General features: G+C 44.2%; 1 protein-coding gene across 1 annotated transcript in view; it reads right to left on the bottom strand.

Annotated features, from left to right (window-relative positions):
• LOC138627160 (protein kinase C epsilon type-like) overlaps nt 1-10,751 on the bottom strand; it is a 46,113-nt gene extending 35,362 nt beyond the window's left edge. Inside the window, exon 1 of the mRNA XM_069709305.1 lies at nt 10,336-10,751. Within this exon, the coding sequence (XP_069565406.1) occupies nt 10,336-10,683 (348 nt within the window). The 5' untranslated portion in view covers nt 10,684-10,751. The remainder of the gene's footprint in view (nt 1-10,335) is intronic.
• Nucleotides 10,752-16,580: the final 5,829 nt, after the last annotated feature.

The raw sequence follows: 16,580 nt of genomic DNA, 5'->3' as shown, positions 1-16,580 counted from the left end.
TTGTGTAAATGTAGATTATTTAGGGCCGTTACCGATAATAATATTTGGATATTTTGCTTGTTTGAGTCAGCATCTGTGCAAAAAGCGGCAGTTGTGGTTTCACCCAGATGGAGATAGAAATCACAGAGAGATAAAGGAGGAGAATTTTTTTTTCATTCTTATTCATTTTCAGGAACCGTATCACTCAGAAATGAACATTAGTTCATCTTCTGTGCCGATAAATACTCGATTATCTACACGAAAAGTCGTAGTCGTCGTCGTTTTTTCTTCTTGTGAGCATCATCATGACAAACTTTTAAAGATCACACTCACCTCTATCGCTCTCAGTGTGAGTGGAGGACACCGCCCACACACACCCATCTGCTGCTGCTGCTACGTGCAGCCCACACACACACACACACACACACACACACACACACACACACACACACACACACACACACACACACACACACACACACACACACACACACACACACACATTCACACACAATGAAGAAGTGTTAATGTTTTAACTTAACTTGACTTTACTTTGCTCCTATTAAGACACATCATAGACAGGTTGTCTCACACATACATATACACAAGTGCACACACACACACACACACACACACACTAATTTATAGTCTTGGTGTTTTTCCAGTTCTCGATGATCTGCTTCAACTTGTTGCTGTCACTTGAAAAATACAAATTGTCTCTGGTTTATTTTACACACACACACACACACACACACACACACACACACACACACACACACACACACACACACACACACACACACACACACACACACACACACACACACTACATCATACTGCTCCCCCCCCCATTCCCCTTCCCCAGCACTAACTCAAAACATACCTGCAGCATTAGTCGGCCATTAGCTCCTCTCGGAGATTTATGTATTTATAAACAAGAGCGCTGCAGAGCACCGACGACCCCTGAACGCACCACACGGCAAACACATCTTCACTGGTGGATTTACAAGTTGACAAAAAAACCCAAAGTGGAATTACTCAAGGTGTCTACGCCTGTTTTCTGGAAGAACTAACAGCTGCTGGAAAAACACCTCCAGAAACACGAGCTGAGCTTCATCTGTGAATCAGCTGTTTAAAAGCAGCTCGGACGTTTCACAGCGAATAAAGAAGGAGAAACTTCCAATGTGTGCAAGCGAGACATTAACGTCAATGAGCTCATCAACACAGAGAAAAACACTTTAATTCCCGTTATTGTGGTTCTGAGGGGATCAAAATCTGGTTGTCTGAATCACAATAAAGATCTCCACCAATATCTGAAAAAACACCAATCAACCAACACGGTCTCTTCTTCTTCTTCTTCTTCTTTTTTTCTTGATTTCCAACCGGACCAACGCTCCTCAATCACATCGTAATTTGTCTTCTTATTATTATTATTATTATTTGAATAATTAGAGTTTTTAATGAAACACTTTTAGCTTCATCTTCAAAATGAGGCGCTGCTATTTTTTTTTATTTTCGTACGTACAACATCAAACTTGACGAAGGTAGCCGTAGATTGTTGATCCGCGGGTCACTTCATTGGTTAATCCAGCCTGGAAAAAAAACAACTAAATAACCTGAAGGCAATTTATGAGGACTTTTAAAAATGTAAACGGAAACTTTCCAGGAACATCCGTCAGTTCTTGAACAGATAAACTAAACTCACAGTTCCTGGAATGTTAATCGGTTGAAAGGTTGAAATTCACAGACGGTCACAGACAAAAGGAAAGTATAGACTTGACCTTTGACCTTCCCACTAATGGAAACGCTCAGTGTCCGTGTTGACGTCGACGACACGCTCAGTTTACGAAGGTTGGCGACGTCGCTATCTTAGCGGCCGCGAACATGCAGCCTGGGAAAGAGAGACCTGCCTGAAGTCAACGTCGTGTTTGTTTGCGTTGTTGTTTATTTTGCCGTTTGGATGCGGTATCCGTAGCGACACGGCCGGACACCTTCAAGGATTTATTTGCACTCTTCTAAACATCTGTGACTGAGGTTGTTGGGTTGTTTTTTTTTTAAAAAGAAAGATTCAGTCATTAATGTCACATGTTGTGAAGCGAAGCGCTTAACGAGCTCCATTTGAACTAAACATTCCTCCGAGCCGACCCGACGCTTTTATAGTATCACGAGCTTTAGTCAAGCCGGAGTCATGTGGCTGCACGCATCCCTCAGAGACCCGCAGCCACAGAGGCTTCCTCTGAGCGCTGCAGATAAACACCGACGCAAACGTCGAGGCAGCGTAAAAGAAATAAACAAATCTGCCCGTACGAGTAGTTCCACATTTCCAGACTAAAGTTCTCCGGTTTTATATCGTGTTGTATTTAAAAGCAGGTTCTTCTTTTTGTTTGGTTTCCTTTGTGAAATCAAAGGCCTCAAAATCTGCCAATTACCGTGTATCGTATTTACAATCAGCATCCTTTAAATAGCTTAAATATCCGTGCCGTGAAGAAATCAACTTGCCCTTCATTTTAGAAGCAGACGAGTTCAGCTCCGTATTTGATAGCTTGGCTCCACCCACTCTGAAGGGCGGACCAATCGGCGACCAGCGCCGTTAGCCCATTAGCCCGCAGCAACCGGAAACCATCGTCAATAGAGCGTGAACAGAACTATTAATACACAACTGAATTTGGGGTCCGCCAATACGAAGGATAAACATTTAATATTCTGATTGAAATTTAATGTTAAATTGGTGCATTGAGAAGCTCCGCCCACTTCAAAAAAACAAAACAATCTTTTCACGTGAAAAACATAAATAACATAAAACAATGTCAAAGAGTTGAGTCCCCAACGTGAGAAGAAATATACCAAATGTTTACGTATTTGTTTAATATAGTAGATGAGATGACTGCTTGAGGCTTTGAATTTCACCCATTGCCACCCAGTCTAGATCAAATGATATATATATATATATATATATTGTAAATATTAAAGCAGAATCAGACAGACCATCATGCGTGTGCAGGTTTGTGAGCGTGTGCAGAACAACAGGGTGTTTTCTCCTCTCTCATCCTGTTTGTGAGGAAACCAACGCGGCTCCTGACTGAGTTGGATTCTGTTGTGCGGAGCTCGTCGCTGATTTACGTTTCTGACATTCCTCACATGCTCGACCTCTACGCCTCCAAGTCTGATTCATCGACGTCATCATCAGGCTCGTTACATAAACTCTGCAGTGTCTCAGAGATGATTTTATCCTTTCTTGAGCCTGAATGTTTAAGTTTCTGAGGCTTAGTGGCTGACTTCATTGTCTTAAACTGGCGCAAACAAACTCCTCCAAACCTCCTTGACAATCCTGCAGTTTTTAAGATTTCTTCATTATTAAAGTATTTAAACGACAGCTGTCAGTCAATCTAACGGTACACAGCTAAAAATAAAATGTTAATATCTAATTCGGCAAATTTCATTGAACAAAATGTAAACAAATACTGTAAATAACGGGGCTCATGTCTAACTCACTGTATCCATGGCGACGGTTCTGTATACTTCCTGTTTTTGGTCAAAGTTTCTTAGTTCCCAAAAAGGGGAAAACTTTGAACCTGACTTTTTCCAATTTTTTATTTAAAAAAATTCACTAAGGTGCAATACACAAAAAGTCAGTGACTTCCTGTTCAGACAAATAATTATTTATCAAAATTTAATTAAATTTTCGGCCTGTTTTTTTTAATTTTCTAACGTTGTTTTTGGACCGAGCCCATAAACACAACTGTCACCGAGTGAGTGATCAAAGTTAATAAATTAATGCCACGTGACTGACTGAAAGGGAGGGGGTGGATATGGGGGGGGGGGGGAGCCATCCTCCTCTTCCTCTTCCCTTCCTTCTCTGGGAAGTAAACTAGGGACAGTGAAAACAGGAAGTAGGACCCATCGTGTGACTCAAACACTCTATTTTTAAACTCACTCCCCCCCCCCCCCCATTTCCTCCGGTCCTTACAGAGCCACCCCCCCCCCTCCCCCTGCAGCCCGCCGGGAGGCAGCCGGGTCAAGAGGAGAGCAGGGCCGACTTCCCCTTCCACTCTGACTCTGTCACGGTTATTTCTTTTTTTCTATATTTTGTTTTACAGAGCAGGAAACAAACGGGCCGAAGTGCCTTCGAGCAAAACACCACGAGAAGAGACGAGCAGGTCCAGAGTCAGAGCAAAGAAAGAAATACTCTATTTCAAAAGACAAATACGAAACATCCTGCTTTGTAAAATAATACTTCAGTAAATCAACTTGCACGTATCCTGTATATTGTATTACTGTTTGAATTATGACTCAAATTAACATGTAAAGGGATATTTTAGTGTTATCTTGTGGCTGGTTTAATTCATGGCAGTTAATTTTATTTTATTTTATAGTTAAAACTGCAAGCAGTGATAACGGGCCCTCGCACTCCCGCGCGCCGTCTCCCCGAAGCCGTCTCCTCGAAGCCGTCTCCTCGAAGCCGTCTCCCCGACGTGCAGCGTGCGAGGGACCGCGTATCCCCGCTTAAAGTTTCTATTTTTGTCACATTTCCTGTCTCCAGCAGGGGGCGCTGGCGAGCCGTTTGGCCACGCCCACTTGCAAAACACATATCAGATGTATCGTCTCACCACGCCGGACATATGTGACACGTTTCGTGAGGTTTCAAGCATCTTTTGACCTTAAACATCAACTTCCTGTGTCACGGCGAGCGAGCTGTTTGGCCACACCCACTCGCAAAACAGATGTTTCGTCTCACAAAGTACAACGTGTCAGAATCGCCCAAAATGGCGACTAAATTCAAAATGGAGGACTTCCTGTCGAGTTGACGTAACGGTGCGATGTAACTTTTTTGTGCGTCCAGGTGTGATACACGTGTCCACCGGATTTGGTGAATTTAGGTAAATGTGGCCGCCGGGGCATCTCTGTAGGGGGCGCTCTCGAGCCGTGAAATCCTTCGCCGGGAGACATATGTGTTTCCACTTTCATGAGTTTTGCCAAAAAGGAAAATCACTTTACGTAAGAAGAAGAACGACCAAGAAGAAAAAGAAGAAGAACATCTTTACGAAAAACAATGCTCGGTGCTCGGGCCCAAATAAACCAAAACAACATGCATTATTTGACACGAGTCATACATTTTAAATACACCTTAATCATGACATTTAAAAGTGATGTTATATTTATTGCAAATACCCTAATTCTTAAAAATGTCCACAACTCTTGTCGTCTTCTCGTAAATCAAATCAAAGTTCTTCACTGTCAAACGTTTGCTGGTTTTAAGCTTCTCAGTCGTCCAAACATTTGCAGCTTTTCTGGACAATAATCTGCCAAACCCTCGACTGTAAGAAACTTTCCAGCCTCTCGGTTGACATTTCAGGAATTAATATCATGTAATTCAGCAGAATAACTTTTCTGTTAAAGCGCCACAATATGGTGCAAAAAAAAAAAAAAGGGGGAAAAAAAGCTGCTCTTGTGCTTTTGACCTTTCTGGTGAATTAATGTCTTTGCACAAGAACAAAAGCTTTAAATACAATCATCGGCGAGGCAGCGGAGCAGCTCCACATTCCTCACATGACTGGACATACTGTACACTGCCGTTTACACACACACACACACACACACACACACACACACACACACACACACACACACACACACACACACACACACACACACACACACACACACACACACCCATACACACACACACACACACTCGTAGGCTGGAAACCTGATTAACATCAGACTGAGAGAGTGTGTGTGTGTGTGTGTGTGTGTGTGTGTGTGTGTGTGTGTGTGTGTGTGTGTGTGTGTGTGTGTGTGTGTGTGTGTGTGTGTGTGTGTGTGTGTGTGTGTGTGTGTGTGTGAGTGTGAGTGTGTGTGTCGCACTCGGAGCTGAATCTGCGTCTTCAGCAGCCGAAAACCACAAACGGGCGACGCTTTGAGCCGCAGACAAACAGACAGACGTCTGTCAACAGTCGCAGCAGCACGCCGACAGCGTCAGCATCGAAGTCTGGAGCCGAATAGAAGAAAGAGGTGACGGCACATGAAGGATAGAAACTTTTAATAGGACATGTGAACAGACGAATAGTTATAGCAGCTGCTGACTGAATCTATTTGGCACATTGGCTGGATAGAATTTAAAAAAAAAAATTAAATCACGCAACAAAATCTGCGATGTAAAAAAAAAAAAAAAAAAAATTCTCAGACAAACAAAATGCCGACTCGCCGTTTTCACATCACACTTGAAAGCAGAATTTACCGCCTCGTCTGTCCAGATCTCAGAAGTCGTGAATACTTAATAATTCTGATTCTGATATGACACAAATTCGTTGCCATGACAGCAGACGATGCTTCAAATCAGCAGGGTTTTTTTTTTCCCCCCCCCCCCCCCCCCATAACATTTACGATGCCGCTGCGACGTTGACCTTTGACCTCTTGGACATGAAGCTCCCTTTTAACTTCCCTATTTGAATCCCGTCAAAACAGCTTTGTGAAGTTTCGTGGCCACAAATGTGGTGTTTTGTGAGGTCACGGCGACCTTTGACCAAGTAATTCCCAATCGAGTCCAAAGTAAATGGGTTTTTTTTGCAAATATTTAGAAGAAACTCGCCTCGATCGGCATCGGTGACATATTTGATATTTGAAAATGCCAACGCAGAAAATGGTGGAAAAACAGAATCATGAATTTGTATGATTTTACAAACAAAAAACATTTAAAACGACTGCTTCACCTACAATTCATGTCTGATTTTTCTTCCTGTTAAAAGGGAGTTTTTCCCCTCCTATTGTTCTTTTGTAAGGACTTTGATGTGTTAACGTGCCATGAAACAACCTGTGTTGTGACTCGGCACGTTATAAATAAAATTGAATTGAATCGTCAGCGATCGGTCCGATTCTCCCGTTAATTAGGAGAATAAAAGTACGCGGTCACAGCTGAAACTCCTCCCGGCGCGTCGCGTGTCGCAGTTTAATATCTGCAGGTTTGAAACGCTCGGAGCCGAAACACATTTTCGGCTCCGAGCCTCCGGAGCACTTTGTACAACCCATTACACAACAATTTTCATATCGTTACACATCAGCCTTCATGCATGCTCGAATAATGAGCTCAGCTTTCTGGGATGTGGATTCACTGTTATGACAGTGTGTGTGTGTGTGTGTGTGTGTGTGTGTGTGTGTGTGTGTGTGTGTGTGTGTGTGTGTGTGTGTGTGTGTGTGTGTGTGTGTGTGTGTGTGTGTTATTTGACCTGCTTGGTCGCTTTCATGTTCAGCTGAAGGTGATTGCTGACAGACTTTGCACAGGCTTGCAGCAGAACAGTGACATTTGGGGTTGTTGATTTTTTTTTTTTTTTTTTTACTTGTCCTGACGTGGTTTTAAAGGTTTCAGTTCACAAGCTTCTTGCTGACTCAAATATCTGCAGCTGAGAGTTTATTTATTTAAAAAAAAAAAAAAGAAAGAAAAAAAAAAGTGCCAACTGATGTTTCTATTTCCAAGCTGGTGGGCGGACAAAGAACAGACACTTCGTCTGAAGGACTGCTTTTCCATCACGGGATGAGAAGTTTTTGGCGAAGCATCAAACGGGTCAAAAAGAAAATCTAAATTCTGCTTTAACGCAGTAAATAAGAGTACCGTTTGAAGACGCGAGTAACAAACGAAACATTAGGAGAAGATTAAAGGAGAGAGGAGGCCGTTATCAGATAAAAGGCAACAACAGAAAGAGTGCGAAACACAAAACAGAAGATGAAACCGGGGAGCCGGCGGAGCGTTCGTGTGCTGTAGGACGTTTGCGCTTCCCTGTTTAGAATTTTTTTTCTTCAGTCCGACGCTCAAAATTGACGACGTTAGAAGTATGAAATGAGGACAGGAGCAACTTTTAGCTTCTGCACTGATTTTTGTTTTCATCAAATAATCGAAGAACCGATCGAGGTGTCGCAAAGGAAAAGCTTCAGCTTTCTTTAAGAGGGTCAGACCAGTAAACAAGACATTTAATTTGTGTTTATTTCATCTATGCACAAAATGAAACGCGTCTTCTAACCAATCATCAACCAGCAGTGATGTCATCAACCATCAGTGATGTCATCGTTGGTTTGTGAACGTTATGAATCCTCCAGTTCAGATTCTGTCCGTCACCATCTTTAATAGTTCGGAGCAGGAAGTGACCATATTTGGATGAGCTGGGGGAGGAGCCAGAGGTGGATCTGACCGATCTGATTGGAAACCTGACGATACTACGTCCCGCCCATCGATAGCTGTAACCTGACTGCACCACAGGCCTGTCAATCAAACAGACACGCCCCCAAAAACAGGTCTTCTTGAATCTTCTTTTCTAATGAATGAGGGATTATTTTCAGATGGACCTCCAGAAAACTAAGAAGAAGGAGTGACTTTAGCTAACAACACCGAGATAACTGATGGACACATTTTATTCACTTTGGATTTGATGAGAGAAGTTGAATGGGAGTCTATGGAGCCGGAGGCTTTTTGGAGCCGACCTCTAGTGGCACTCGCTGGTATTGCAGCTGAAGACACTTCTGGATCAGAACCATTTTTCATACCCGAAGCTACGTCTACTTCTGTATACAATCAATGCTTCTAACCTTGAATCTGCAGCCTTTTGCTCATCTACAACTTGTTTCCATGCTGATGCCAAATCACACATTTTGTATCGTGTGACGGATTGAAACAGAGAACTTAAGATATTATTTCAGAAAAATGACGTGCTGCTGACTAACAGTAACCCCTTTCCCAGTCTCTGTTACTGGAAGACGTGTTTTGCTGTCACTGCACATTTAGATCTGTGGTCTGTTATCATTCTCTTAAACTTAAACATGTGGTACGATAAAAAAAAAAAAAAATACCAAACACGAATCTGCAGCCCAAATCTAACTCTTAAATCAGACGAAGTGTTTTCATCTGGACTCTTCTCTGTCTAAGTAAATCATGTTTTGATATTTCCCTCCATCAACCGTGTTGGTGCCAAAAAAATAATAATAAATCCACTGAAGCTCCTGAAAGCAGCGCTTGATGAGATGAGTCTGAGACAACTAAAAGAGGTGAACTGTAAGAGGGTGAAAACGAACTCCACTTCTCTCTGCAGCTCACGGTAACATCACTCAGTCAGGAAATGACACAGGCCGTTCAGTTACCGCAAGGTGATATCTCGTTTTTCTTCTGTCTCAAGATGACGTAATACTCTGTGCTGTTAAGTTGAGACACGTTCCCCCGGAGAGTTTATGGGAGCGCCTCGAAACCTACGAGGTGCGACGCTCGGATCAAAAGTTCCTTTCATTTAAAGTGGATGAAACCGGATTAGAAACTAACGCCAGTTTCGACGGTATTTGAGTTTTAATTAAAGCCGTTTTTAAAAACGACAGTTAACTTCTGCACTTAAAGCTCAACGTCTCTCTATCGGCATCAATAAAAACCCTCAAAACTCATATGTATTTATAAAAATGACAAACTCGGGAAGGTTTTCCGAGAACAAAAACCCTTAATGCCTTCTGCCGGGATTACACCGACCATCTCTAATGGACCTGATGTGCCCTCATCAATAATACAATCAAACATCCGTCTGCTTCGGCGGCCTCAGACAACAATGAACGGCTTCTCCACCACAAACGCTCACCTCCACCTCTTCTGTAGCTCTGCTGTGGGTCACTGGTCCGTCGGGCAGGAGCAACACAAAAGGTAACAGGAGCTACACTACACTGTGTGTGTGTGTGTGTGTGTGTGTGTGTGTGTGTGTGTGTGTGTGTGTGTGTGTGTGTGTGTGTGTGTGTGTGTGTGTGTGTGTGTTGTGCATCTACATTGTAGAACAGCAGCGTGACGGAAAATCCGGTAAAAGTGGAATATTTTTGCACGATAAAGATCTCAAAGCTCAAATTGGTGATATTTATAATTCCAATATCAATATTTACGTGTACGTCAGACTGAAGTGACGGATCAAGAATTAACTATGTTTGGAGATGTCGTCATAATCCAAATATAATCAGAATATCGGTCTGAGGGCAGACATATGATTTGTTTGAGAGTTTGTGATGTCACAAATGTCCAATGTCCAATGTCCAAACAGCACAGTTGTTGAATGTCTGTTTTCTTTTTTTTGGACTGAGTGTTTTGACACTCTCACAGTATTTATACCTCCTGCTTTATATTCACAAATGAAATGGAAATACAACATATGGAACCTTTAAAGAAGTAAACTATTATATTTTCTTTCAATTATGAATATTTATGAGTTTTTTGGGGCTGTTTGTAGTGTTGTTGCAGCTCCAATACTTTTCCATTGTGGCACCTGTACTTAAGATGCCTGACCTCCAGCACCCCCCCCACACACACACACACACACACACACACACCCCCACCAGCGCGTGTCTTACCCAGTCCTCGTAGTGCCTGCAGCCGTTATGCAGGATGTCCTCGAACTGGATGATGCAGTTGGCCACGAAGTCGTCGTAGCCGATGGGGGCGTCGTGGAAGACGGACAGCTCTATCCGGCGGCCGTCGTGCACCTCCGTGGTGAACTCGTCGTGCCACGCGGGGCTGTTGGTCCTCTGCTTGGTGGAGGTCTGGCCCACGCGCGAGTCGTCCACGTTCAGGGCGATGTACGTGTCCAGGAGGAAAGTCTGGGTCTTGGGGCCGACGGCGTGCCGCAGCGACCACGCCGTCGGTTTGAGGTCCAGAGCCTCGCGGATCTTGATCTTCAGCTGCCCGTTGAAGACCACCATGACGGCCCCGTGACGGTCCCGACACTTTCACGCAGTAAAAACTTGTCTCCAGTGAAACCACGACAACCTCAGCCCCACCCACCCACCCCCAAATAAAGAGCACTCCTCGCGCTACGAGGTGCGGTGTTCAACCGGTGGTCCTCCACGCAGACACCGGGCTCCTGTGCAGCTCCTCTCCCGGTCAGACGCACCACCTGTGAAGCCTCCTCGGGGTGTTTCCCGGGTCCAACTGTCGTCTCTTGAAAACGTCAACACTTCTCGAAAATGCTCCAAATCTTTCAGCCAGAAAACTGAAGAGCAGCGGACCGGAGCGACCGTCAGCCCGGGAAGCCTCCTTCACAAGTGCACGGAAGAACCATGAAGAGCTACAAACAACCGGGAGTTAACCGGAAAAAACAGCAGGCGGGGCGGAGAGAGGCCTCAGAAGAGACTCGGCGTGTCATGTTTTGTTGTTTTGTTTGTTTGTTGTTGTTGTTGTTTTACCTCCGAGGTGTTAAAACAGTCCGCTGGTTGTGGCGGGGCTCCCTGGAAGCTCTAAGACCGCGTTGCATCGCCTCCGTGTGGAGGGTGGTGAGGCTCCAGATGCCTCCAGATGCCTCCAGATGCCGCGGCTGCATCGGGCGGGTGATGTTCGAGCCCCGGACCGCCGCGCGACCAGACGAGCAGTGGCTGGGAACGACCGCAGCAAGGGGGGGTGGGGGGAGAGGAGGGGAGGAGAGGGGAGGAGGGGCGGGTTAGGCTGGAGAGCTCCTGCTGTTTTGCTCCGGGTGCACGGGCTGGTTTCACCCCGCTGCTGCTGCTGCTGCTGCGGCTGTATGTGGAGCTCAACTTCCCGCGGACACACCTCTGACTGCCTCCGTCTCTCTGCGGTGCAGGAAATGCGAAAAACACGTCAGATTTCTTGGAGCCTGGTGTGACAGACTGGGGGTGGGGTGGGAGGGGGAGGAGGGGTTGCGACGCAGCCGAGACTAGGGAGGAGCAGGATGGGTGGTGGAGGGTAAGGGGAGAAAGTGGAGCAATAAAAGCACCCTTATATTTCACCAAAGGTGCCCTTGAGCAAGGCTGGAAAAGACGCTCATCCATGCAGTTGCACAGTGATGCAGCGCTGCATTTCACCATGAAAACAGGTGTGCAGATTAAAAAAAAAATGGATGAATGAATGAAGGTGGATGTGAGCCAGATGCCCCCCCCCCCCCTCAAACACACACACACACACACTCTCCTCGGCTGTAATAAGTCCAGGTGATGAAATATGAACATCCATCCACTCAGTAAAGGCCCGAGTGCTAAGTCCATATAAAAGATGGGACATGAAGGGGGGGGGGGTGAACACAGGGAATATGTGAGGCATGTGTGGAATTTGAAAGAGATGACTGCCAGCCATATTACCAACTGGCCTCATGATCGGTGCTGTGTGTGCAGCACTGTGGAAGAAAATATATCCTAAAAAAAACAGCTTAAAATCTTTAATTTCAGTGACATTATGAACACATGAATACAAATATAGTGAGTTTGATGGTGAAATTTGAAATTGAGGAGCATCAACATCACTCAAGGTTTAAAATTGATCTATTAAGGACCAAATTCAGCTGAATGACATATTAAAGTTGCATAAACTGAAGACGTTTACCGGGACTCTCACACCTCTTGAAAAATCCTGTCATACGTCTCCAAACGTTAATATTCAAACTGTAATATCAGTGTTTGAATTCCTACCACGGTTAAATGTAAAGTGTGCAGACGCAGCATGTGACACACGAGAGGAATTCGATTTTCTGCGTTCTCGTGCGCAGATGTTGTTGCTGCACACGTGAAACTGTTTCTTTACAGGCAAAATTAGATTTATCTGCAAGGTTAGGTGTTTTTATTTGGAGCGATATGAGCTGAAGGGTCACTGCAGTCACTCAGGGGAGTGATGTGACGTCAGAACACGGTGTACCTGGACAGACTGAGCTCAAGGTGAACAGCAATTCACATTTCACACAAAAGGGATTTTCAGCTCAAGTGTGAGAAAATCTGAAAACTGCCTCCAAAATTTCCTACGAATAAGAAGTCTATCAGAGATTTTAGACAATTTAAAGCCGAGTAAAGGCAGTTTTAATGGAGCTTTATGAAATAAAATCAGGGAAATGTTGAAGAGCTGCAGGGATGAATGTGACGGCCTCACATCCAGTCACACTGAAACCTTGAACACTGCTGACCTCTGCTGGTGACTGTGCGTAACGTCAGGTTTAAAACCGCAGCTGCAGAAGTCGTAAACTGCAGCAATAATACACAGATCTATCTATCCATCTATCTATCTATCGATCGATCGATCGATCCATCCATCCATCCATCCATCCATCCATCCATCTATATGGATCTATATGGCGTTATGACCAAACACAGTACAGACTTTAGGAACGATGAGCCTGATGAAGTCACTTGGTCTTAAATGGCGATTGCTGTCCGAGATGTGCAGAATATTTGAGAGGTAGCGAGGGTTCATTCCCAAAAGGGATTTGTAGACCACGAGCAGCCGGTGTTGTAGCCGCCTGCTGTGAAGGGAGGGCCAGTCCACCAGTCTGTAGAGATCACAGTGGTGGGTGGTGAAGGGGGCACCTGTGGCAAAACGGATTGCTGAGTGGTGGAGTGTGTCCAGTTTTCTGAGGGTGGTCTTAGATGCCATTTTATAAATTATATCGCCGTAGTCAAATAGAGGAAGGATGGTCATTTTCACAAGGGTGAGTTTGGCAGAGTGTGTGAAGGAGGCCTTGTTTCGATACAGGAAACCCAGTCTAGCTTTGACTTTAGCGAGAAGGTTATTGATATGTATATTAAGGAAGTAAAACCTCCAACAGAAGGAAAAACTCTTTTAACATGGAGAAACCTCCAACACATGTTAGGAAGGACTGTTGGAGACGGTGGTCACCTGACTCCAGTTACCTTGACGACTCCTCCACCAACCAGGAAGCAGTGGAGCTGGAAGACATGAGCACACAGAGCATCAGAGGCCTCTGCAGCCGTCATAGGTTGTAACAGCATGTTGCAGTAATCAGCTGATGCTCTTTGAGTTTCCACCTGTTCTTTTCTTTGCTGTTACAGTTTTGTCACTTTTATTTCTTGATTTCATAAATAATTCACTCAGGAAATTATCCCCGCTTGTTTTCTCTTCAAAACAATCCAACGCTGCACATTTAGTTCTTTTCGAGGTTGAGTAAATACAGCAGTAATGTCCAAAATCCAATTTTTGAGTGACGCAGTCGATTGAAATAAAAAGTCGTTGTCGCACATCTCTCTCTCTCTCAGAAAGTTATGAGAAAAACGATAAGAAACGGGAAATGATCGCTCATAAAACTGCAGCAAACTGGTGATTTCGTTCTGGAACAATCGGTTCGGAGACAGCAAACCCATATTCACCTCCTCCCCCCTCCTCCCCCCTCCTCCCCCTCACTATATCCATCGCAGCGAAGTCTGGTTGGTTTTTATTGCTCAAATAGTTATTATCCGTCTATCTCGCTATTCATCAGCAGCTGGAATCAGTGAAAGATCTGAACGCCCTGCAGTCTGTTCCAGATCAATTAGAGATCAGCGGAGGAGGAAAAATAATGAGCGAGGACGTCTTCCAGTCGGATTTATTTCTCACCTGAATTTTATTTGTATTTTTTAAATATTGGACTTCAGTTTTTCTGTCGGACGTTAACACGACTCAAAATGAGATGTAACGTTTTAAATTTAAAACAGAAATGAACACATGCTCACATACAGGCTTCCTGTCATCAGTCTGCAACATAATCCAGCATTTATTTCCTCTTTATGATGAAGAATTTCTTTTAAATATAATTATTATATTCAACATTGTAAGTAAACTCACTTTTAATATTCTGATTCTCCTGCGAGAGATGAAATTTAAAAAGAAAACGAAACGACAAGACGACATCCCCAACGTGGGAGAAGGAGACGGTTCGGTCGGAGAGCCTCGGTGGGTTCAACCGCACAACACGTCCTTAAATAATAGAGGAAGTCACGCGACCCAAATGACAGTCGGCAAAATTATCTCTCCTCAACCTCCATTTCTGTTTCTGGAGATTTCAGTGTGCCAGAAAAAGATTCAGTCTGCAGCATGTTCAAAAGCAGGATGCCAAAAAGTTTGTTCTACTACAAGAGATTTCTACCTCTCTAGTTTAAGGTCGGGTTAAGTTCAGAAAAGTCCAACTCTTCAGAGAAGGTTAGAAAAAGATCCGGTCATGCTTCAAAAGACACCGACACTTCCTGTTTGTAGATCAAAGTGTCTGAGATAAACCGGCTGATTTAGAAAAAGATGACGTGATGAAAAAGATAAATGAAGCCCCTCGGTGGCCGGCGGCGTTCGGTCTGTTCAGCAAAAAGATCTGCTTCACACGTTCATCTCCAAAATATTCTGCAGCCACTTTTCATACACGAGGCCATCGAAAATTCATTTCCAGACTCTTTTGTCGTTCACCATCACATCCAGGTCTCAGAATAACTCGGGACTTGATTCCTATTAAGATTCTATATTATCTGAGTACAGCAGGTATTCTGGCACTCGGCCATTTCTTGAGGGAAACAGCTGCTTTATTACAGCCTGGCTTTTTATTTGTTCCCCTTCTTCGACGCTCCTCCGGGGATCCGCCGCTCCGTATCTCCTGCTCTCCAACGGTGCACCTTGCTGACATACACTTTCTTTCTCCGCCCTAATTTGTCCACAGCTCTTTCGCCAGCAACGAGACCATCTGCCTTGCCTCTAAATTAGGGAGAGAATTTATCAAATGTCCTGTGATGAGAATACTGATCTGAGCTTTTTCTGCCTCTGCAAGTTGAGATAAATGACAAGGTCAAGGATACGGAGATACGCACCTCCTTCCATATCAATATTCATTACACTTTCTACAGTGGGGGAGGAGATATGAAGTAGAAAATGAAAGTGTGAAAGTGTCACAAGTGTCTCTTGTCATCTTTTAACCACTTGTATTCATCCTCGGTTTGGTGTTTTTCTGACTGAATAAATCCACATAAAAGTTTTTCTTGAACATTTCCCCGTCTGAGAGGCCGAATAAACACGAGCTACCGCAGAGTCTCCAGCAAGCAGTGGCATTAAACTGTTCTCTTAGCCGGTGGGGAAATTGGTTTGGCTTGTTGTTATTCCTGCTGCTCCAGTTGAATCCTATTATAGATCTTACCCCCCACCACCACCACCACCACCACCACCACCACCACCTCGCCTCCTTCCCCCCGAAGGGCCCCGAGTAAGAATATTGATCGGCTTTACACAAAGAAGCCGCCGAAGGAAAAATGGAAAAAAATGAAAAGAAAAAACCAACAAACTAATATTGATTTTTGACAGTTTGTTTCTAATTAAATGGAGGAATAACTAACTGCACCGAGGGGACGTGGATGAATGAGGATGACGAGGACGAGGCAGGAGAGGCAAAAAGGGAGATCTTCTGGTTCTCTGCCCAGCATCCTTTTCTCTCCGTGGTAACGTCTTCCTCCGCCAGCTGTGTGCCGTTTAACGGAGCCAGATGTGCCGTAAAAAAACACGCAGCGTTAGAGTGCCATCACTGCCGTTTTACTGACATAAAAAAGAGGTGCTGAGGGGGAGCGGCTGGTGGGGAAGAGAGGACCGTTTATGGGGCCGAAGGAGAAGATTAGAAAAAGATTTGAACTGTTGGTTGATGTTTGGTGACCCCTGCTGTCCAACAGCTGCTAATGCAACTAAAACACGCTCATTCTAGAAAATAACCGTTTTAAATGGCAACCTGGTGTCATAGATTGAAAGAATAACTTGCAACTCTCAGTAATATGTATATATATTTTTAATTTCTAAAAAAGATCACGATGAATTATGAGTAAAGTAAATCTTCTCGCAGTTATCTGGAAACAATGAACCGTGTCGG

Source organism: Brachyistius frenatus, unplaced genomic scaffold (assembly GCF_029030835.1).
Source record: "Brachyistius frenatus isolate BFR_SWC_R1_liver_20210118 unplaced genomic scaffold, ASM2903083v1 Contig_82, whole genome shotgun sequence".
Classification (NCBI taxonomy): Eukaryota; Metazoa; Chordata; class Actinopteri; family Embiotocidae; genus Brachyistius; species Brachyistius frenatus.
Note: the sequence above shows the minus strand (reverse complement) of the source record. Positions and strands in the feature narration are given on the sequence as shown.